The sequence below is a fragment of the Rissa tridactyla genome, chromosome 9, assembly GCF_028500815.1.
Source record: "Rissa tridactyla isolate bRisTri1 chromosome 9, bRisTri1.patW.cur.20221130, whole genome shotgun sequence".
Classification (NCBI taxonomy): domain Eukaryota; kingdom Metazoa; phylum Chordata; class Aves; order Charadriiformes; family Laridae; genus Rissa; species Rissa tridactyla.
The window spans coordinates 24,498,356-24,520,243 of NC_071474.1; the positions used below are offsets into that span (position 1 = coordinate 24,498,356).

At 58.6% G+C, this 21,888-nt stretch overlaps 1 protein-coding gene across 1 annotated transcript in view; it reads right to left on the reverse strand.

Moving 5' to 3' along the window:
* Positions 1-7,264: 7,264 nt before the first annotated feature.
* The window catches only part of CSPG4 (chondroitin sulfate proteoglycan 4), a 28,330-nt gene continuing 13,706 nt past the window's right edge, over positions 7,265-21,888 (reverse strand). Inside the window, exons 2-10 of the mRNA XM_054213862.1 lie at positions 21,491-21,654; positions 16,867-20,448; positions 16,098-16,577; positions 15,498-15,674; positions 11,908-12,106; positions 11,579-11,713; positions 11,255-11,409; positions 10,196-10,379; positions 7,265-9,803 (exon numbers count right to left, since the gene is read on the reverse strand). Coding sequence (XP_054069837.1) covers positions 7,891-9,803; positions 10,196-10,379; positions 11,255-11,409; positions 11,579-11,713; positions 11,908-12,106; positions 15,498-15,674; positions 16,098-16,577; positions 16,867-20,448; positions 21,491-21,654 — 6,989 coding nt within the window. The 3' untranslated portion in view covers positions 7,265-7,890. The remainder of the gene's footprint in view (positions 9,804-10,195; positions 10,380-11,254; positions 11,410-11,578; positions 11,714-11,907; positions 12,107-15,497; positions 15,675-16,097; positions 16,578-16,866; positions 20,449-21,490; positions 21,655-21,888) is intronic.

Sequence of the window (21,888 nt, forward strand, 5' to 3'; positions counted from 1 at the left end):
TCCCCTGGCTCCCAGCCAGCTTCCGAAAATCCCCGCACTGTGGGCGGCAGGGGGCTGAGGGCTGGTGGAGGGGGGGTGACCTGCACTGTCCACCCTCTCGCCCTCCAAACTACCCACCTGGGGAGGGCCAAATCCTGCCCCGCTTTGCCCTGCTCAGTGGGGCAGGACCCGGGGCAGCGGGTCTAGCACGGGGGCGGCGGGGGACGATGACTTGTTTTTGAAGGGAAATGGCTTGGATAAATCACAGCGAGGAAAGTTAGGGCCGTTTTGGCCTGGCTCCAGGGTTAAAATTAGCCCCGGCATGCAAGGCCGGCGGGGTATTGTTAAAATAACGGCGGCGCTGGGAATGTGGCGGGCTGCGCTCTGTCCTCCCGGAGCCCTTCCCGGCCCCGGCCTGCGGGGACGAGCACATCAAAGTGCAACCGGAGGCGTTGCGCAGCCTCTGCCCAGGGAGGACGTGCTTCCTCCTGCATCCCGCGGCTGGGGGGGGTCCCCTCCACCACGGCCCAATCCCATCCCAACCTCATCCTACCCCAGCCCCATCCCACCCCGGCCGCATCCTACCTTGGCCTCATTCCACTCCACCCCATCCGTCCCCCCGTCCCATCCCACTCCATCCCTCCCCAGCCCCTCCAGCAATCCCCTGTACCAGCCCCGCAGGGGTTAACACCTCGTCCCTGGCCCCGCTGGCCATGTGCTGCATGACCTCGGTTGCCTTGGCCCCATGTTGAGGCCAGATGCCGTGTGGGATGGCGCATCCCCTGGGAGCACAATGGCCACTGGGTCTGAGCCTGCCACCACCATCCCCGGGCGGGCAGCCAGCCTCCGGCACGGCACGGCCAGCAGGCCCCGGAGATGTGCTGGCACCCAGCTGTGGCATTCCAGCTCCCCTGGACGCAGCTCAGCGGGGGATGCCCTGCCTGGGGTCCCTCTTCGTGGGTCCCTGGGCTGGTCACGTTCCTGGTGAAGGCTGAACGCTGCAAAGAGCCGCCTCTGCTGGTCAGGTGTGCAACCAGAGCAGGGAGATGTCCCAGCACCCCGGGAGCTCATCCTCCGCTCCTGTGTCCCGAAAAGGGGACAGGAAGAGGACAGGGTCCCTGGGGGCTGTGTGCGCCCCCTCTGAAAGCTATGCCTCAGTTTCCCCAAGGGTGGACCTCTGCTGGGTGAGCACCCCTGGGGCGCAGGGTAGTGATGGGGAGAGAGGCTTGGGGTACACACGGTGCTCCCCATGGTTTGGGTTGCTGCCCTTATCCAGGACACAGGCTGTTCCCTGCTCCTGCTCAGGGTGACAGCAAATAAAAAAAAAAAAATCCCAGGGCACACGGGGCCGAGAGGAAACGCTGGGAACACGCGGCAGGTCCGCTTCCTTCTCCTGCTTCCCGAGGCTGCTCTCGCGTGGGAAAGCCAAGACAAGGCACAGCCACGAGCCCCGCCGCCACGATGGCTGGGTGGGGAGGTGGCAGCAGCGGCCAGTGCATCCTCCCCAGGGAGCACCGCAGACAGCACAGGATGGCTCCATGGTTGCCTCCGCTCCAGTGGGAGGCTTCCAGTGGTCTCGTCTTGCCTCTCCCCACGGTGGAAAGAAAATCCAGCACCCGTGCTGGTTTCTGTTTCGTGCCATGAGGTTTGTCCCCAGGGGCTGCGGCTGGCAGGCAAGGGGTCCTGGGAGGTGGGAAACAGGGGAGGTGGGAGCTCCAGCCCATCCTCATGGATACCCCAGACCAGCAAGGCTTGGCTTGGTGGCATGAGCCACCTCCACAACCAAACCAATCCTCCACCATGCCATGAAGGTGTCTCCCCCACAGCATGCCCCCCAGGCCCGGCTTAGGGATGGATGCTCTGGGGTGGGAGAACCTCCTCCTGGATGCAGAAGCAGCTGTGGTCCCACAGGGACCAGGCGAGCAGCTGGAGGCTGAAGGCTGGGGACGTGCTGGGTGCCTCCTGCCCTGGCAACTGGGACAAGCTGGGCTTCAGCAGCAGCAAGGAAGTGGCAGCATACCCCCACCAGCCTGAAGTGCTCAGTAATTCGGGAGATCAGACACCAAAGCAGCCCAAAGGCCTGACTGGGCTCCTCCCCACGGCAAAGGCGAGCACAGGGTGCAGCTCCCGGAGGGGTGGCCGGGCAGGATGAGACCTGCTGCCGCTTAGCAAAAGTGTTGGAGAGGCATGGCTGCCAAGGGGAGCAGGGAGCACAGTCATGCCTGTTCCTCGGGGCTGGCAGCAGCTCCGGGGCTGCGTGTGCAGAGGATGGAGCCGAACTGGGATTTCACCACCCGAAATGGTGGCGAGGTGCCATCCGGACCCAGCCACGTGCCTGGATGCAGCAAGACTGGATGGATGCACGCGGGAGGGCACTGGCGTTGCGCAGCAGCAAAGCAAGGGCAGAGGGAGACAGCCCAGACTGCCAGCTCAAATCTTTTAATCGCGGCATTTCCCAAATATTTCCGAAGCGTGACCCTGACTTAGCTCCTCACGGCAATGAACCCCAGCTTCTTCCCCTGGCTGTGGCTATAAATGCTTCCTCCTGCTCCCAGCCCAGAGTAATTAGCGGGGGTGGGGGCAGGGGGGACATGGTCAGCAGTGCCTTTGCTGGGGGAATTAGCTGGGAATCACCTTTAATTACGGCTGGGGTTTGCCAGCCCTCCTCATTCCCTTGGTGCTTCGCAAAAGGCTGGTTCTCCCCCCAGCCGGAGCTGGAGTGATGCTGGGGGCAGACGCTGTCCCAGCGTGGATCATCTCCCCGGTCCCTGGGTAGGCACTGAGCCCAGGGAGGCAGGTCCTGCGCTGTTGTGGAGCTTGCGTCTCTGAGCTTGTTGTTTTTGCAGGAGGGGTGGAGAACCCAGGCCGTGGGATGTGGTTGTCCCTCTGTCATTGTCCTGTCTGTCTGCTTTGGAGTTCCTGGGTGTGGAAATGGAGACTAGGCTCAGTCTGCCTTGAATGTAAGTCTGGAGTGCCACAGCAGCTGCCTGGGGGACGCTTTCTGCTGTCCAGGTCCCTGTGTCTGCATCCTTTCCTCTGCTTGCCAGGGTGTGGGGAGCTTTATCTGAGGTGGTGAGGGGATGCCAGACTCCTGGGGACAGCCTTGTCCTTGCATGGGCTTGTTGTCCCCACCTCCTGTGAAGTGCTCCCAGGGAGATATGCTTGCAGCCTGCTCTTCCCCACCCCAGGCTCTGTACTGTCCTGATGGGCTTGCTGCCAGTTGAGCCTGTTCTGCGGGCTGTGGGCATGGCCTGCTGAAATGGGGCAGGGAGGGAGGGCTCCTGGCATCCCAGGGCACTAGGCACAGGCTGAGTGGAGATCCTGAGTCTTGTTAGACAATGCAGCAGCCAGCCTGAGGTCTGGCTCTGAGGTTCCCATGTGGGGCAGCTCCTAGGAGGACCTGGCCACCTCTGGTCAGGTCCTTCACCTGCCTTGGGAGAAATAGATGTCCTCCTGGCCTCCCAGGTAGGGTGTCCTGGAGACCTCTCCTTATCACCTGCCACCCAGGAGTGTGACCTGTGCTTCCTGAGGAGCCCCCAGAACACTCTTCCTGGCTCCCAGCAAAATCCAGAGCATCTCCTGGGGCTGGTGAGAGCTGCCAGGGTGGTTTTGGGAGGCAGGAGCTCTGGGACTATGTTTTGTCCCCCCGAAACAGAGAGGGGCTGCCTGCATGGGCTCAGGGGGTTCGTGTGCTTGCTGTGCCTCTGTCCCCGTGAGCAATGTGGACAACGCTGTCACAAGGTCCTGCAGCCTGTGGTGGTCCACAGCAGTGGAGGATTTTGAAGGCTGGGACCGTGATGCTTACGTGGGTCCCAGTCTGCTGTGCAGGGCTTGGATGTCCTGGCCTGAAGCCTGGCTGGGAATAAAGTACCTCATTGCTTGAACCCCTGCATTTGCATGGCTAAAGCTTGCCGGGAGGGTTTCAAAGCCAGATGATCCTATCTGCCCTGGGTCGCTGCTGAAAGAAACCTGTTTGGCTTATTGTTTGTTTGCATTTGAATCGGTGCCTGGGAACTGGTTCGTGTCACTGGAGCTGTGACAGACTCTCTTCCTGCTGTGTGTCCATCCCTACCTTCCAGTCCCAGTGTCGCCTGCTTTTGCCAGGAGTGCTGGCCTTCCGCGCTGGTATCATTGTTAACATGGGAGAGGTGTCAGACCTGCCTTCTCCCTGCTTGTCTCTGCTGATCTGAGCTCAAATCAGGACGTTAACCCCAGTGCCGGGCTGAAATCCCAGCAGGGCTGCAGGAACTTCCTGATGGAACTGGCCCAGGACGCGTCCTGCCCTGGGATCCGGCTGCGGGGGCTTCCCAGCAGAGGAGGAGTAAGTCCCTGCTTCTGGGGCTTATAGAAAGAAAGGGTGACTTAAAAACAAAATAGAAGTGAAACTCATTGGCGCTCTTGCAGGACATGTGAGCCCCTGTGTCCACTCAGATAGTCTGGTGGCCAGGCACTGAGATGCTTGTACCCAGGTGATCTCCTCAGGGTGTCTGGAGGTGGCAAAGAGGACAAGGGACAGCAGCTATCAAGTCCTGACCCCTGGGTGGCTCTACTTGTTGAAGTCCTTGCTTTTGCTATGCCTTTTCCTACCATTGAGGAGGTGTTAGCAGGTCTGTCGTCTCCATCTTGTCACACCTCTGTGAGTCACTGTCCTTTGTCTCTGTCTCTGGGTGTCTTCTGGCTTCTAGTGGTGGCAGAGGCTTTGCTTTAGCCTGTCTGCAGGCTGGCTCTCCTCTTGGCCTGCCTTTTAGTCCCTGACCCAGGTGTTCTCAGAAGCTGCAAGTAGACGTACAGGGTGTCTTTGTGACCTGTTGATCCAGGTGCCCTCAGCACCTTCTTACAGCCCCTCTTCTGTCCTTACTGGTGTTCTCGTGTCTCATGTCCCCACTCCACCCCAGCCCTGCGTTCCTCTGTGCTCACAGGCTGGGCACCCTGCCACCAGGAGCAGGGACTTTGCCCTCCTGGGTAGCACCCACCCGTGACCCCCTCTCCCACGCCCGGGCTGGGGGAGATGTGCCACCCCACCATGGGTGCGGGTTCTCTGCCTGCAGCTCGGGGTTGGGGTGCTGCAGAAGAGGTGTCCCTGTCCTGGGACAGGGGCTCCGTGGAGATAGCGGTCTCGCTCTGTGTGACTTTCTTGCTTTAAAACCGTGGGTAGAAGGCGGAGGAGGGATGTAGGTGTGAGACACCTGGGGAAACACCAGAGGCTGTAGGTGCTGCAGGGAGATGGGCTGCCCGGGAATAGGGCATGTGAGTTCATGGGGCATGGCTGGCTCGTGTTAGGCAGCTGTGCACATCTGGCCTCCCCTTGGGGAAGGACACACAGCACATCTGGCAGAGCAGCTGTAAGCATCTTCCCTGAACCACTGCAAGCTTTATAACCCGCTCGGCAGGGAAAGGTGCAGCCCAGCTCCTGTCACCCCCAAAACATCCCAGATCAGAGTGGTTCTGGCCCAAACTGGGGTGAGGAGGTGGGGCTGCACTTCCACGTGAGCAGGCAGCTTTGGTGCTGTGCCCTGGCCGGGCGTAAAGCCCAGGGGGCTCCAGAAAAGGCATAGATGATGCTGTGCCGGCTCCTGATGTAAGGAAGTCAAAGGGCCTGGCCAGGAAACTTTAAAGCTTGTCCGGGTTGTGGTTTGTCTGTTCTCTCCCCGCCTCCCCCCCCACCCTCCCAGACCCTCAGCCCTTCCCCAGGTGGGTGGTGGGCAGCACCAAGGCTGGGCCTCATCCTGCCCCCGCCATCCTGCTGCAAACCCTGAAGAACCCAAGCGGAGCCAGTAGCTTTGTTCGGGATTTAAACCCTGCCAGCAGAGCTTGGCCCCGGAGAACCGCAATCCATGCTGGCGTTTTCCAGGTTACTGCCTGTCCTCCCCTGACCTTGGGAAGTGGATGTTTCCCAGCAGCGGGAATACAACCATAAGCCTTAAAAATAACTTGCTTAGCTTTCAATGCTCCTTCACAAAAATAGGCCATGTTCCTTCTATTTAATCCCTGGGTGCAAGGTGAAAAATCATTTGGAAGGAAAACACCGCGGTTGCTTCCAAGGAGGCCCTCGGTGGACGCCACCGGCTTTGCCTCAAACCTCCGTCCCTTGCTGGGGGGGTATGTATTTAGCAAAGAGAATAAATGTGCTTGTTTGAAGGCGATGGGTAGGGCGCAGAGCTGGGGTTAATCTGGAAGAGGGAGGGAGGCAGTGGCACTCCCTCTGCCTTGAAGGGAGAGGTTGTCCCAACCTTCTCTTCTCGGGGCAGCACCGCTGTGGTGTGGGCAGCCTGGTGGCACCGTCCCCATTTTACAGAGGGGAGAGGACGCGATTTATCTCTGAGGAGGAGGAGGAAACATCATTATTTTTTTTTTTCCCCATGCTGAATAGGGCAGGAGGAGGGTTTTGGAGGCAGGGAGGTTGCAGCAGGGAAAGGCAGCGCACAGGTTTGGCACCTACTGCCAAGAGGTGCCAGGGCTGCCTCTGCTGTGCTCTGTCTCGCCTCTGCTATGGGGCAGGTGGGGGGACGTGGGCCTGCCTGCACCCCGATGGCTGTGGGGTGCCTGGTGGGACGTGCTGGCACCCGCCAGCTGGAGCCGGGCAGGTGTGATTTACCGCTCGGCAAACACTTGGCACCGTGAAGGCAGTCAGGAAAAGGGATGGTGCGGTCCAAGCAAATATCCTGGTGCTGCCGCAAATATCCCAGCTTGGTGTGGGACAGCCACAGGGTTCTGGTTTGGGGAGGGATGGTGGGATGGATTTTACCCTGGGTGAGGGTGGCGCAAATGTGAAACAGCCCCCTTGGCTCCAGGGAGGGGGGTGACTTCGGCTTCCCATTGGTGTTGCAAGAGCAGGATGTGCCCCGTGATGAGCTTCCCAGCTGTAGCAATGCAGGGTATTATTTTTGGGTCCCATCCTGAACTCCATGCTCAGTTTTTCCTCTGCTTGTCTTCAGATAATTTCTATTTAAGTCTTTAGGACTTCGCACTGGGGAAAACTTGAGCAAGAGCCCAGAGTTTGGTCCATTCCCTCCAAATGTCGCTCGGCAGCTTGCTGGGCTTAAAACTGGCCTGGCAAGGAGCAGTGACGCGAGGGAGATGGCTTATGAAAACTGTGATGCACCTCAGAAAAGGCACTTTATTCTGTTTACTTCTGCCATACTGGAGTATACAGTGGAAAACGGTGCTGGCTCCCGGTTCTCCGCTCTCCAATCTCATGCTGCCCAGGTGAGCGTCTGCCACCCTCCCTGCTGCCGAGGGCACCCTACCTGTTGTGCAACTCCCCCCGCCCTCCCCCCACCCCCGGGCCCGGTGCAATGTGCTTTATGAAACACGCAGCAAGCGCGCAGAGAAAGAGCAAGGCGGGTTTTCTTTTTCCAAGTGGGTGGGGACTCCTTAAATTCCCCTGGCATTGGCCACAGATTTTTTTCCGAGCCTCTGCTCCAGTGTCTGAGCCCGCCTAGCCCTGGGGAATTTGGGCAACTTCATCCCCCAGCCTGACTCAGCCCGAGACACTCCTCATCCTCCCTCGTGCACCGAGAGCTGTGGAGAACACCCCTGTGGCGACTGGTGCTGCCCTCTGAGAAGCCATCAATGACTTTGTGGGGACTGGTGCCATCAGGTCCCCTCCAGCACCATGGCCCCTGTTGGGTGGCCCAAATGAGCACCCAAAGTCAGTGTGTCCCCAGGGATACTCAAGCATTTTGCCTGCACCCACTTGCCTATGCAGTGCCCCCTTCCCTGCCCAAAGCCACCTGGAGATCTGGGGCTCCCGGGTGGGCTGGACCGGCAGCCCCTGTATCCCCAGGGTCCTCCTGCATCCGTGGGGCGTCAGCTCCCAGGGAGGAGGAGGAGAGCTGGGAGGAGGTGGCTGGCAGTGCTCTGGGAGGGTCTGGACCCCCAAGTGGTCTTGTGCCCCCGCGCCTGAGCCCTTCACACCCAGTACTGGTTGTTTTTCAAGGGCGGGTTGGAAGTCCGGCAGTACTGGAGGAGCTCAGGGTCCGGTGGTGCCCCAGGACCTGTGGCCTGGGGTGGGGGACCTGTGCCCTTGCCCTCCAGGGCATTGACAGTCGTTAGGGGGATTCCTTGGTTGGGGTCCATCCTCCGGAAGGTCTCCTGGTCTGGCACGGCCCCATTCTTGGCCTTGGAGGAGGGGGTGCCCTGGACGTGGTGCTTCCCTGTCTTGTTGCGCTTGTGCAGGTAGAAGAGCAGGGGCAGGATGAGGGCCAGCAGGAGGAAGATGAGGCAGATGGGGATGATGATGCTGAACATGTTGGCCTCAATGAAGCTGAGGAAGGTGCCTCCCTCCATGGGGCTGGGGCTGGTGGTGGCACCGGGGCCTGGCCAAGTGGTGGGGGGCATCCCTAGCTCACTGGTGTCGGGGGTCCTCCATGCTGTGCCCTGGGGAACTGAGGGTGAGGGTGCCAGGGGGGCTCTGAGCAGGGTGACACCGTAGGCTTTTGAGGCTTTGTAGGGCTCAATGCTGTACTCCAGGGATGACAGCGCTGGTGGCACATTGCTGGCTGCCAGCTCAAAGACAAAGCTGTCACTCTGCAGGGTCTGGTCGGTCTCCCCAGCATCCAGCACCTCCAGCCCAACCAGCCCTTGCTCCAGCTCGCTCTGGCTGAAGGTCTCGATTGGGGTTGGGGTGGTGGGTTGTCCCGGGTCCCTGGAGATCCTTACGAGACGGCTGCCACGGGGAGCCCTGTGGATCTTGAAGACTGGGATGCTCTTGGTGCGGTTGGCCAGCTCACTGGCATCAAGAATGCTGGTGTCCAGGAGGGCAGTGGTGCCCCTGGGCCACACGCTGCCTGGCTGAGCCTTCACTGAGGCACGGACAGTCACATTCACCACCCCAGTCCTGTTCACTGCCCTTGATATGGCGAGGAACTGGAAGTTGTCCTTGGGAGAGGTGAGGTTGGTGAAGGTGAAGGTCACTTCCCCATGGTCCAGCTGCCTCTGTGAGAAGCCCCACACTGGCTTTTGGTTGACCTGCACTTGGCCAAACCTTGGGTCCCTGGTGATCCTGTAAAGGGCATTGCCTGTCCCCAGCTGCACGGCTCCCAGGAGGTGGTGGTGGGACACCAAGGCTCTGTTCAGGTGTTGGGGCACTTCCAGAAGCACTGGGCTGGCAGCAGTGCTCACTACAGGCAGCACCTCAATCTCCAGCGAGGTCAAGGTGGGTGGGTGGTGGCCATTGGAGAGGCTCAGGGCTAAGGACCCTGGGGCATGGCTCCTGGTGGCAACAAACACCACATGGCCTGCATTGACATCCGCTTGGGTGAAGCGGTTGATGGGCTCCTGTGGGATGTGTGCATTGGCCAGGTGGCCAGAGAGGGGTCTTTGGAGGACGCTGTACACCATCTCCTCTGGGGAACCTGATGGGTCTGCCACATCCAGGTAGTCCTGGGACAAGGTCACCACAGAGTCTGGTGGGACCCACAGCACTTCCTGCCGCTTCACCACCTGCGGTGGCTTGCTGCTGCTGCTCATCAGTGTTATATTGAAAGCTTCAGAGATGACCACCCCTTCCTGCGGAGGACGGATGGACTGCTGTGATTGGGGCCGCAGCCAAGCCTTAAATCTGAAACAGTCTTCAGAGATGCCATCTCCACCGTGAGCATACACCAGGCGTCCTGTGGCCAGGTCTGACTGCAGGAAGAATGGCCGTGACCGCTCCAGGGGCACACCAGCCACCAAGAGCTGCCCATGAGCTGGCAGCCTCGTCACCAGGAAGACAACATCATGTGCAGCCCTCTCAGGCAATGGGATTTGGCTCAGCAGGTTGGAGGCATCCAGCACTGAGGTGTCGATCTCAGCCTTTTGAGCCCTTGCAAGGTGGATACCTGAGGGAAAAGGGAAAACCCCAAAGTGTCATCTCTGGGAAGAGCCAGGATCTGCTGAAGAGGAGAGCAGACCAAGGCAAGGACAAGTCAGAGCAGAAAAAGGAGGATTGTGAAGAAATGGAGAGGGATGAGAATCAACTGGGACTTCTTAGATTGGTAAGATGATGGAGGAAGGAATTATGCAGAGAGCCAGCAAAAGGATGGATGCAATTTTAGATGTTGCTTGACATAATATCAAAGCTTGTGCTTGAGCGGTCATAGGAAATCGGCATGGTGGTGTCTTCTTCAGACAAACAAGCCCTCATGAAATTTGCATAATCTCCCCCAAACGGAGGGACTGTGCAAACTTCAGGAGAGCTTGTTTGTCCCTTGCTTTTCCCTTCCTTCTTTACCTGCATTTCTCCATAGCTGCGTCGAGCGCTGAGGACACCTGGCCTCAAAGGAGATGAGCACAAGAAGGATGAAGGAATCGGAGATGGTCATGGGAGCAACCACGCGGAAGCGGATGGCATCTTGGGTGAGCCAGAAGGGCTTCTCTGGCATCTCATGCTGGTAGAAAATCAAACCGCTGTCCACCTAAAAATAAAAAAAACCTCAATGAGTAAACTAAATAGCAAAATAAGTACCCACATTGGGTGATGCCATGTGGGAGATGGGTACACCTGTCTTATCTTTGGTGTGACAGACACTGTAGCACTGAGGGGAACCCTGGTGATACTGTGCTAGAGCCAATGTGTGCACTGTGGTCTCTTGTCTTGGCTGTAGGAGGGAGCAGCCAAGTCCTAATTAGGTAAGAAATTGGGATCCTCACCAGCCGTGGCACAGTAGCCACCACTGAGAGCTCACGGTGCCTCTCGGACAGGATGTTTCTGTCCAGCAAGTGGGGAAACTGAGGCTCAGAGGAAGGGCTGAGCTTGCTCAGCATCCTCCAAGAGTTGGGCCGGGCTGCCTCTGAGGGTGAGCACAGCACAGGGTGTCTTGCAGGGTGGGCAAACCTCCGTGCTTCTGAGGGACAGTTAGAAACAAGCCCTTTACCACGCTCTGCAAGAGCCTGACTGTGTAGGACAAACGTGGTAGCACAGATCTGCTTGGAGCTGGGGTGAAAGCATTGCACTTGGCTCTTGCCTTAGGCAGCAGCCAGGATGGCTGGGTCTGCGGCAGGGAGGCAGCCGAAGAAGAAAAAGGGGATTATCACTCCTTGAGCCTCCGCCAGCAATAAATCCAAGGCTGGTGGCCGTGGCAAAGCCAGTGTTGGGGTGGCGGTTTGTAATCCCTCTTGACAGCTGTGGGCATGGCTGGGAAAGTCACAGCGTGGCTGCAGCCCTGCTCTGCCTCCTGCCAGCGATCGGGTCCCTCTGCCTGGGGTTGGGCTGGGACCCCTGGGCTGCGGTGGGGGGTGATGGAGGGCTGTGCCTTGGGATCCTGGGGGGCTGGAGAAGGCAAAAGCTCACTTGGGCTTGGCTGAAGTTCCGTATTTCCTCCCCCCAGGGGGTGCTCAGCCTGCCCAGGCGTGGTGCTTGCTCGATGCTATAGTACAGCGTGGTGGAGCTGGCGGGGCTGTTGCTCACTGCCTGCAGGTTCCAGCTGGTGATGGGCTGGAGGGCACCTGGAAAACATGTCAAGGATGGACTTCAAGCTGTGTCCTCACTACCCACCCGCAGCCTCTGCCATGGGCATCTCTTGACAGCACCCAGACGCGGGCAGAGGGTGGTGGACGGGTCCAAGGGCCCTGTTTGCCATTGAACTGGGAGAATGGGGAATATGCCTGTACCCACCTGGGCAGACAGTGAGACTCTGCTTCTTGGCCAGGCTGATGAGGGGCTCTTTCTGGGCCCTGATGAGGAAGAAGTGCCCAGGAGACAGGTTCTCACCATCCCACAGGTCAAAGGCGAAGCCTCCATCCAGGGGCCCTGCAGAAAGCACAGAGCTGGCCATTTACCAGGGGCAGAGGGGCTGCAGCCCCCTGTTAACCTGGCATGGTTTGGACCAGGGTGCTGTGTGATGGCGCTAGCGTCCACCTTGGTGGTGGTCCCCTCTGGTGGCGTCCCCTCCCTCAAGTTGGGGGTGATGCTGGGGGTTCAGGGCACCCTCAGTCCTGCCTTACCTTGGTGCACGAAGAGGATGAGGCCGTTGTTTATCTGGGCCTGGGTGAACCGTCTGACCTCAGCGCTGGGCGCTGACCTCAGCACAACCTTCCCGTTAGCTGGGGCCTGGATGGAGTAAGTCACCTCCTCCACCGGGGAGTCCTCATCCTCGGCGCTCAGGACTTGGGGCGTGATGGCAGCTGTGGTGCCTTCCCGCAGCTGGAGAATAGGGAGAGACTGTAATCCCCCTGGGATGCCCCCAGCTCCTCCCCCCTCTTTCCCCAACCTGCTCCGGACCCTGTCCCTGCTCAGATGGCTTTGCTGGGTGCCTGAGCACGTCCCAGCCCAACAAGGGTGCCTTGTCCACGTGCTGGGTGATGCCTCCATCATCTGACTCCTTCCCAGCCCGGCATCACCCTGCACCACTGCTGTGTTTGCCAGCACATGCCGTGCTGTTGGGTCCATGTATATGCACCACGCATGCAGGACAGAGGTGAGGGCGCGCTGCTCTGTGCCTCAGTTTCCCCAAGCACTGGAAATGGAAGAAGGCATGGGGCTGGGACAGAGGCTGCGCCTTTGATGCCTCTCTGCCTGTTGTTCTGCAGGAGAAGGGCTTTTTGTAGTGTCCCCTGGCCCTGAACTTGCTCCCTGAGCTGCTGCTGTGTACGCGATGGCCTCGTCTCTCCCTGGTGCTTCTCCGTGCTCCTGGCAAAGCTCCTGTCCCACCACCTACTAGCAAGGCTGCAGCAAGGCCACCAGCCGCCCCAGCAAACCCTCCAGGAATGAGAAGCATGCAGCTGAGCTCAGGGCTTGCAGCATCCCAGGGCTGCTTCCCCCCAGCCAGCGGTGCCCACCGGCCCCCTGGGATGCTGCCACCCCAAAGCCCTGACATCTCCCCTCTCTGGCTCGAGGTGACAGTTTTCCCCTGCTCCTAATCCTGTGGTGTATTTTGGTCTTGGCAGATCACGGGGGTGACTCCTGTGCTGCCAGACAGGTTCTGTGCACGCACCCCAGAGCTGCCTTTCGCCCTCAGGATGCCCTGAAATCTCAGGGTGCATGGACCGAGCCTTCCTGCAGGGCAGAGGGGCAGGATGTGCTGCTGCATCCCACAGCATTGCAAGCCTGGCCCCATGTCCTGCAAACCCACCAGACAACACCCGGGTGCTGGAGGAGCTGCTCAGCTGTCTGGGCTGGGTTAGATGAGCTCTTTTCTGCTGTTTTCAGCTGGCCTAACCCAAAACATTTCTTGAGTGGGTGTGGGTGCTGTCAGTGAAATTGAATCCCTCGGCAGTCCCCATGGGATGGCGGGAGGCAGGCCTGAAAACACAGCTTTGGAGACAGGATGGGGGAAGTGCTGGTGCAGGAGCTGAAGCCCTCGCAGCAGGATCTGCCGCTCCGCCACATTTGTGCACAGCGTTCTTTGGGCTGCTCCCCTTCCCCAGCGCCTGCAGCTGTGTCACTTTGGCACCCAGTGAAATTGCAATCATACCCAGGGCTCAGTGCCAAGGAAAAATCCCCATGGTCAAAGCCTGGAGAGGTGTTTGCAGGCAGGGGGGACCATAGCAGCCCCGGGGCATCGATGCCTACTGTGGCCGGGCACAGGCTTTGCTCATGGAGAGCCCTTGCCGCTGTAGCTGACCTGCTTCACCACGCTCACAGCCCTCTCTCAATTATTAAAGCCTTCCGCTTGGTTCCTGGTCTCGCTTACTCGGCTTATTATGTTTGCTCAGCCTCTGTGTTGCCTCTGCTCTCTGGGAGAGCGTGCAGGGAGGCATCAAAACAGCGCTGGGATTGTGGCCCTGTGTTTTGGTTGCAGCAGTGGAAGCCTCTCTTTTGGTGGCATCCAGCCATCCTTTCTCCCGATGCAACCCAAAAAGCGGCTGCTTGGGGCGTATCTGCCTGGTCCTTTCTTGGGGGGGCTCTTGTTTCAGGGTCTGAGCCCTGCCCGTTGTCTCCCCAACCCTGCATGGACTCTGCACCCCCGGCACTGGCAGGCAGCAGAGGACAGCTTTGTGCAATCTCTCTCCTGGACCCGGCCTGACCTTTAAACGCTGAAGTCATCTCTCCTCAGAGCACAAACACAGCAGAGCCCGGCCCCTCCTGAGCCCTGGGTTGCTTTGTTGCTCCTGCTCAGAGCAGGGAGGTTTTCCCAGCTCTAGAGTCCCTCCTGTGGGCAGCCGGGGATGCTGTGGTTACTCCTCCTAGGGCCAGACGGGGATCCCAGTGGAAAGGCGGATGGACTCCTGCCTTGGAATTTATGTTGTGAGCTTTTTTTCTTTCTTTTCACCCTTTTTTTTAGCATGATGGCTGGGAGGGAAGGACTTCCCTAAGCGCTTTGCGATCCCTGAGCTAAAGGACTGGCTAAAAATAAGGCAGGGAGGGAGTGGCCTCCTCCCCCCCCTCCTGGAGATGCCCTTTCCGGGTGTGGTGGTCCTCAGCGAGCAGAGGAGAGGAGGTTTTGTGCCTCCGGACTGGGGGCTGCGGTGGGGCCAGCAGCCAAGGGGTTAAACCTGTCTCTGGAGGGAATACAGGATTTCGGCACAGCTGGGGCAGATCGTGGAGGCACCACTTAATGTGCTATTAAAAGGGATTTGCTGGGAGGGAGCTGAGCTTCCTGGTCTGGAGGTGGGACAGAGTGGTGTGGGTGGGGACAGAGCCCTGGGAAATGGGGGCACCCCCAAAACTTTGCTGGGACTCCTGGTCCTTCTCCCTGTCTCTGGGGCTGCCTGGGTGATGACCAGCCCATCTACTTTCCTTTGGGTGTCTCCTCCAGAGTCCAGGCTCTCCTGGACACTGTCCCAAAGACACTGTGATGACCCTGGTGTGATAATCCTGCTGGAAGATACTGCTTTCCCTGCGGACAGCCTGGGAAATCCTGGGATGGGTGAGGATAGCCTGGGGGGTGGTGGTGGTATGATCCTGCACTCCTGCATGTTTTCTAACAATTTCTTTGCTGCAATTTTGTGTTAGTGATCCTGAAGGGGGCAGGGGGGTGTCTGAAACAGGAGGTGGAGCTTCCAGCAGCTGGTGAGACTTTGGCTTCGGGCTTTACTGTGATGGGCATAAGGAGAGGTGCGAAGGCTGCCTAAATAATTAGGTCTTTCCAATCTGTGCCGATGGAATTTGGGCAAAGCTGCTCTTTTACGCTGCCAGAGGTTATCCTGGGGAAGGGGCGAGCAGGCTGCCCATCCTCTGAAGAGGGGAGGTGAGGAGCCTCTGCCTCCCCAGCAGTCGGCTGCCCGCCGCCGTGGCAGCCCGGCTCCGCCGAGCCCAGGGTGCGAGAGGGGAACCGGGCGCTGCCGCGGGGCGATGCTGACATCTCGCGGACGGTTTCCGCATCGGCGGCGGGGAGGGACGCGGTGGGGTGGGGGGGGGACAGCCCGGTCTCCGCCTTCCTGCAAAGCCTCGCCGCGCCGGGAAACCGCCTGCCTTTCTCCGGAGGCCATCGCCCGCCTCTGGTCTGCACCCCGGCTCTGCTGTGCCCGGATTCCCGGAGGTGCGTGACCAGGCTCGGAGTGGGTCCCCTGGGGTCCCCAAGCTGGGCTGGCCACCGCTCAGGTGTCCTAGTGCTGAGCACCCAGGTTCCCCTGGGGTGGCGTCCCACCCTTACCCGCAGGCCGGTGTTGATCCTCAGCCGAGGCCCCTTGGATCTGCGGGGCAGGATGGTGATGAAGAGGGTCCTCGGCTGGCTCTGCCGGTCCATCTCGGAGGCGTTGGCCAGGAGGGTGAAGCTGTCGGCTTGGGCCCAGGGGCCGTCCTGCCTGTACTGGATCCGCTGGTTCTCCACCTGTGGGGCAGGGTCTGGGTGACCTTCCTGGGAGATGACAGGCCACCAGCCCTGCTCGGGAGGGGACCTGTGCACCAGCCTTGGAGGAGGGAGGAGGCTGGGTGCCTGCCAATTGCTGTGGGGGATCACTGTGGGATGGATCCAGCCCAAAGAACAGGGAGTGCGATGCCCATGGGAATCTTTGCCTGCATCCCCACCCCATATCCTCAAGGCCATTTAAGCACACCTTGGGGGTTGATGCATGCCTTGTCTGCAGGGCAAGCCCACCATCCCAAGGGCAGAAGGTCTCTGATGGGGAGCGGAGACCCCGCAGCCCTCCCTGGCCTCCCAGTGCCACTGGGGGCTGGAGGCCATGCCTGGGCTCTTCCTAAACCTGCTGGGAAAGCAGCGTGGTGGGCAAGCAGGAAATGTTGGCTGCTCTACCTCGCTCCAGGTGAAGGTGTACAGCCTGCCATCCTCAGGCCGCTCGCTGTTCAGGAGGGTGCCAAACCGGGGAGGCTCAAGCACCTTGAACTCCATGCTGAGCGCCCTGTAGTAGGTGTTGGGGATGTTGAGGATGCCTGTGGAGATGGTGATGGAGCCACCTCCTGGCACTGTGATGTTGCGGACATCCAGGGGGACGGTGATGGGGAGCACAGCCAGGCTCACCACCACCCCCTCCAGTGGGTCCACACCACTGGCCGTGACGTCTACGACAAACCGGTCATGCTCCTCCTCCAGCTTGGAGTGGAGGTAGAGGACTCTGCCATTGTTGATATCCTCCTGGGTGAAGGACTGGATGGGGTCCAGGCTGGGCTGCTCATTTGAGTCTTGGCTGTGCTGAAGCATTGCCAGGAAGCCAGAGGCCGGGGGGCTTCTCACGAGGTAGACTATGTCCTGGGGAGAGATCTCTTCATGGGCCACCTGGGAGTGTAGGGGAGACAACGCATGAGTTGAGGGCTGGTGCCTGTGAGGCTGGGCTGCTCCACAGCCCACTGCTGTGCGATCCCCCAAGGCTTTGCTGTAGATGGGCTGTAAGAGTTACCTTGTTGCTGAGGTCATGCCTGAAACCCCCCTCTGCCCCTGGGTGAAGCCTGACATGGGTATGAGTGGGCAGGTGGGAGTAAAATAGAGTCCCACCTGTGGCTGGCCTGGTTTGGTGGCCAGGGAAGTGATGCAGGCTTGGGGAATGACCAGAGATGGGGATACTCACCAGTAAGTACTTCTCCTTGATCCCAGCTGCTTCCCCCTGGAAGACGTGGATCTCCTTGTAGTTGACTATGTGCAGGGGGCTGGGGTGGGTGTCCAAGAACACACTGATGGCCAGCATGTCCTCCACTGCCACCTCGTTCGCTTCTACAGTGAACTGGAGCTCATCCCGGGTGTTTCTGCTCCCATTGTGGTGGTAGGAGATCTCTCCTGCTAGCAGGTCCCTCTGGGAGAAGGCCATGACCGGCTGCTCCCTTCTCAGCACAGTCCCCCACCTTGGGGGAGCTGTTATCAGGAACCGTATCTCTTCATCTGACCTGATGTCCATGTTGGTCTCCAGGCTGAGGACAGAGGAGTCAATGGTCCCTTTGCTGCCCTGGTGGATGACTAGTCCGGTGTTGTTGACTATTTTGATGTAGGGGTCTGATGCCTGTACTTCCAGGAGGGCTGTGGTTTGGTGGAGGCCATCTGAGACCTGTAGCTGGATCCAGCCTCGGTCAGCCCCCGAATGGACAAAGAGGATCTTCTTCTTCCTCAGGTCATCCTGTGTGAACCGATAGACCTGGTGGCTCCTGTCATCGACGGACACGATGCTGCCAAACAAAATGTCCTTCCTCGCCAGCACCAGCTGCATGTCAGAGAAGCCAGAGTCCTTGTCAGTGAAGGCAATGTTGTCTGTTGTCAGCAGGTGCTGCCCATTGCGCACCACATTGAAGACCTTGTTCACCACCTGGACTGGGGTGTGGTCATTGATGGGTTGGATGGAGACCCTGAAAACACCTCTCACCTCCTCTGCATCGGGCTCAGCGCTGCTCTCGCCCTGCCTGATCGCTACGAAGGGGATGTCATCCTCCAGTGTCTCAGAGTCATCGTGCTGGTACAGCAGCCGGTGGTGGAGGATGTCATCGTTGGTGAACTCTGTGATCTCCTCTCTGGAGGCCCAGCCATGGGATGCAGCCCAGGCCAACCTCCCATGTGCTGGCCCCTCAATCACTTCATAGAGGTAGTCCATGCTGTTCATACTCTGTACAAACAAATGGTCCTTGGAGATGATGGCTTGCCCCCCTTCTGGCACAGTCAGGAGGACGTTGGTCAGGGCTGGTGCATCAGGGTCCCCACCAATGCTGATTGTGTAGGTGTAGACAGGAGAGTGCTGCTCGCCAGCGCGGACGCGGAACTGGAAGGTGTCCTCGGCTTGCTGAGAGTTCCTGATAGTCACGCTGTAGCTCAGGTGGTTTCTTTGCAGGTCATCCTGGGTAAATCCAAAGCCTTCAATCAGCCTGTTGCCAAGCAGCTCCAGGTTTCCCTTTTTGGGAGCCTGGATTATCACATAGTGGAAGGGGACTGGGGCAGAATTTGGATCTTCCAACATTGCCTCCAGCTCCTTACTGGTGATATTTCTGTGCCGCTTGTTCTTCATCTGGAGGGGAACTATGGTCCTCATCTTAATGGTGGCTCTTTCAATCCTTATGAGAAAGGTGTTGTTTTGCAAGACCTTCTGCCCCACTTGGACTTTGAATTTCAGCTTCTCTGCAACATCTTCCAGCCGGTGCTCTGGGTCTGTGCTGAAATACTGGATGCGCCCTTGCTCCAGGTCTTGCTGGTAGAAGGACTCAACTTTTTTCCATTCCCCTCCCACGCTTCCTTGCTTCTGGACCTCACCATACCTTAGGGGCTCTGTGAGGACATACAGGATGGCGACCCGTTGTTTCACAGCATTTGTCTCCACTGACAGGTTGGCTGTGGTAATGAGTGCAGCCTCCCCTTGGGAGATGGAGAGGCCAGTGTTGTTGTGCAGGTGGATGTCAGGGTCAATGGCGAGGATCCTCAGGGTGGCAATAGGGCTTGGAACTGTCCCATCACTCACCTGCAGGGTGAGCTGTAAGTTTGTCCCACTCTGGTGCACGTAGACTACGTTACCTGCTTCTAGGTCCCTGCAGGAGAACCCTTCAATGGGCACTCCAGAGTGGAAGTCATACTCAACGTAACCCTCCTCCATCTGCTGGCCACTGTGCAGCTGGAATTCGAGGTCATCACAGGATGTGTCATCATCTAGGACCTGCAGGATGTCAGTGGTCAGGTGTTTTCGTGTGTGCTTCAGGATTGTCATGTGGTTCCCATGGGGAAAGATCACCTGTGGGGGATCATTGATGGGGTTGATCATGATGGGTAGCAGGTACATCTGTCCCTGCTGCAAGCACTCTGGGACCCCTTGCTGGGCAGTCACTGTCATTTCCAGCATCAGCTGGTCCATGGGGCCTTCGGAGCCATCGTGGATGTATCTGACTTTCCTATTCACAATGTCCAACAAGGTGAACTTCCTTCTGCTCCTGGACCCAGGAATATCCAGCTCCAGCTGGCCGTGCCTAGGGTCATTGATGATGCTAAAGAGGATTTGGGACTGCCGGATGTTTGCAAGGCTCAAGTCTACTATTGGCTGGGCGTGTTTCCACTCCAGATAGGTCATGCCCCCTTCAGAGACAATGAGGGGGCTGATGTGGAGCAGCCTGCTGATGTTGGCGAAGGCAGGTGGGAAGCTGTTGTCTGGCTGGCACGGTTCCACCACCAGGCTTGGTGCTCCTGACCAGACATCTGGAGGTGGGGAAGTGTGTGCCTCATCCTGCTCGTACATTTCGTCATAGTCCCAGTAGTGATCTTGCTTTCCACAGCCTGATGTGATGTCCTTCGTGATCACAGCATCTTGCAGACTCCTCCTCTGCAGGTTTATCCGCAGATCCTCTAAACAGCCAACAAACGAGTTGTTGGTCATGGTCCACACTGAGATGAAAGCAAGATGGTGCTCCCTCAGCCTTTGCAAAGCTTTTTCACTCATACCTCCAATGAAGAGGTTTCCCTGAAGGTCCAGGTGGTTGTTGATGCCCCGGTTGGATGTGGATGAGGCATAGTAATCAATCAGGATCTCAAACTTGTGGATGTCTGTGTAGACTTTGACATAGTGCTGCTGTTCGTCGCTGATGAAGACGTTGTTGTGCAGGATGATGATGCCATTCCCCTTCTCAACAAACCCTCTCAGGCGCCCATTGGAGATCTCCAGGTAGAAGAAGTCATTCTCCAGCCCTGCGTGGTAGGCGAGGGGTGCCTGGGTGATGCTTGTTGTTATCACGAATTCGATGGTTGCTTCCTCCCTTGCATCCCACGTGGGAAACGCGATGTAGGAGTGTGGCCCCAGGAACCCAAAGGGGTCGTCAGGCTCCGCAGAGAATTGTGTGCTGCACCCTTCCTGGACCTGGTGGAAGATCTTGGAGCTGCCGTCAGAAGACAGTGGTGAGAGGACATCCAGGCCGTTGAATGTCACTAAGTGGAGGCAACCTCTGAAGGGCGAGCTGGCCTCAGCGAGGTACGGCAGGTCAAGGCTGCCTGTCCCACCAGCATAGAGGCCGTACTGGATGTCCAGCTCCCGTATGGGTCCTTTGATGTCCACAGAGCTGTTGAAGAGGCCGTCGATGGTCAGTGTCATCCTGCCATCTTCCACCAGCAGCTCCACATCATGCACCGCCAGGTTATTGAGCTGCAGCTCTGCTGGGGACTGCAGTGTCACCTCCTCTGAGCCCAGCTGCAGCCTGGCCTGAAGGAAAGGACATGGAAAGTGCTCAGTTCAAGGTGTTATCTGCAGCAGAGGAGACACCTTTCCACCTACCAGAAATACTTACTGAAGCATGGACTGTTTCCGGGGGCTCACAAGTGGTTTGGTCCTTCTGTTCACTACTGTTTGTCCTGCCCTCTGTGCATGTTCCTCCCTCCTCAGTGAGGTCCCCCTGTGGACATGACTTCTCTGTCCTGCTATCTGAATTTCTCTCCTTTTTCACTCTTCCTCAGCATCTCCCATTCCTGCTGCCCCATTGCTGGGCTTTCCCTTTCCCTTTCCCCCGGCGGAGGAGCCCTGCCAGATGCTGGCTCCCCTTTCCCTGCTCCATTCTACCTGCTATCCTCCATCCCTGCAACCTAGGCTGCTTCCAGCCCTTGCCCTGGGAGCTGGCAGGGGAAATAGGAGGCTTTGCTCCCCACAGGCAGCAGCCTGGAGCCTGCCTAAGTAGAGGGTTAGCTGATGGACCTGAGACGCGCGGTCTGCGTTAGGGAGACCTCTGGTCAGATGTGTGCTTGTTCTCCTGCTTTCCTTTAGATGTGGTTGGTGGCCCAGCCCAGGCTGTAAGAGAGGCAGGATGTGTGCCTTGGATGCTCCCTGCTCTTTTCCTTCATGGTGGATGCCAACACCATTACCACATGAGGGGAATTTTATTCTTCTGTCCTGATCCCTTCCCATGCCCTGGCTGGGCTTGGCCTGTGGAGACCTCTCCTTTCTCTGGACCCTCTCAGCTCACCTCTCCTCTTCACTAACCCCTCACACTCCCAGGGTGCTATGCACCATTGCACCATGCAATGTACATGGGATGTCGGTGTCTGGGTGTCTCCATGATGCTCCTGAGGCAGGGGGTGAGGAGCTTCCCCAGCTGGAGCCTGTTTCTGCCAAGATTCTCCCAGGACTCTGTCCACTCTCCTCTTGAACTCTTAACATCCCCTGGCAGGGGTCTTGACAGATTTTGCCCCTTCATCCTTGCCCTGGATGAAGCCCTGACCCATGGACCCCAGTCTGCGGGGGGGGTGCTGACCTGTAGGGTGCTGGCTCGCAGCTGGAGCAGGAGGTGGTCGGGCTGGCCGGCAGCCAGGAAGAGTAGCCCACTGCCCTGGCTGGTGTACAGCTGCAGGTGGAGCCGCACCGTGCGGGAGGCATCCGCCAGCGGCATTTCCACATAGCCATCCCCGAAGAAAGAGGCTGAGGAGAAAAGGGAGAGGGTCAGACAGGGAAGGACACCCCTTCCTCCCACCCCAAACCCCAACTGTGTGGGTGCTGTGAATCTGGAGCCTTCCAAACCCATCTATCAGTCCTTCCCCATTTGCTCTGGGACAGGGAGGGGGAGGAAAGACAGCTTGGAAAGACCCTCAGAGGAGTCTGTTTTCTGATTTTCATAGGGAAAGGGTTTCTAGGGTCTGGGTGGTGAGGCAGAGG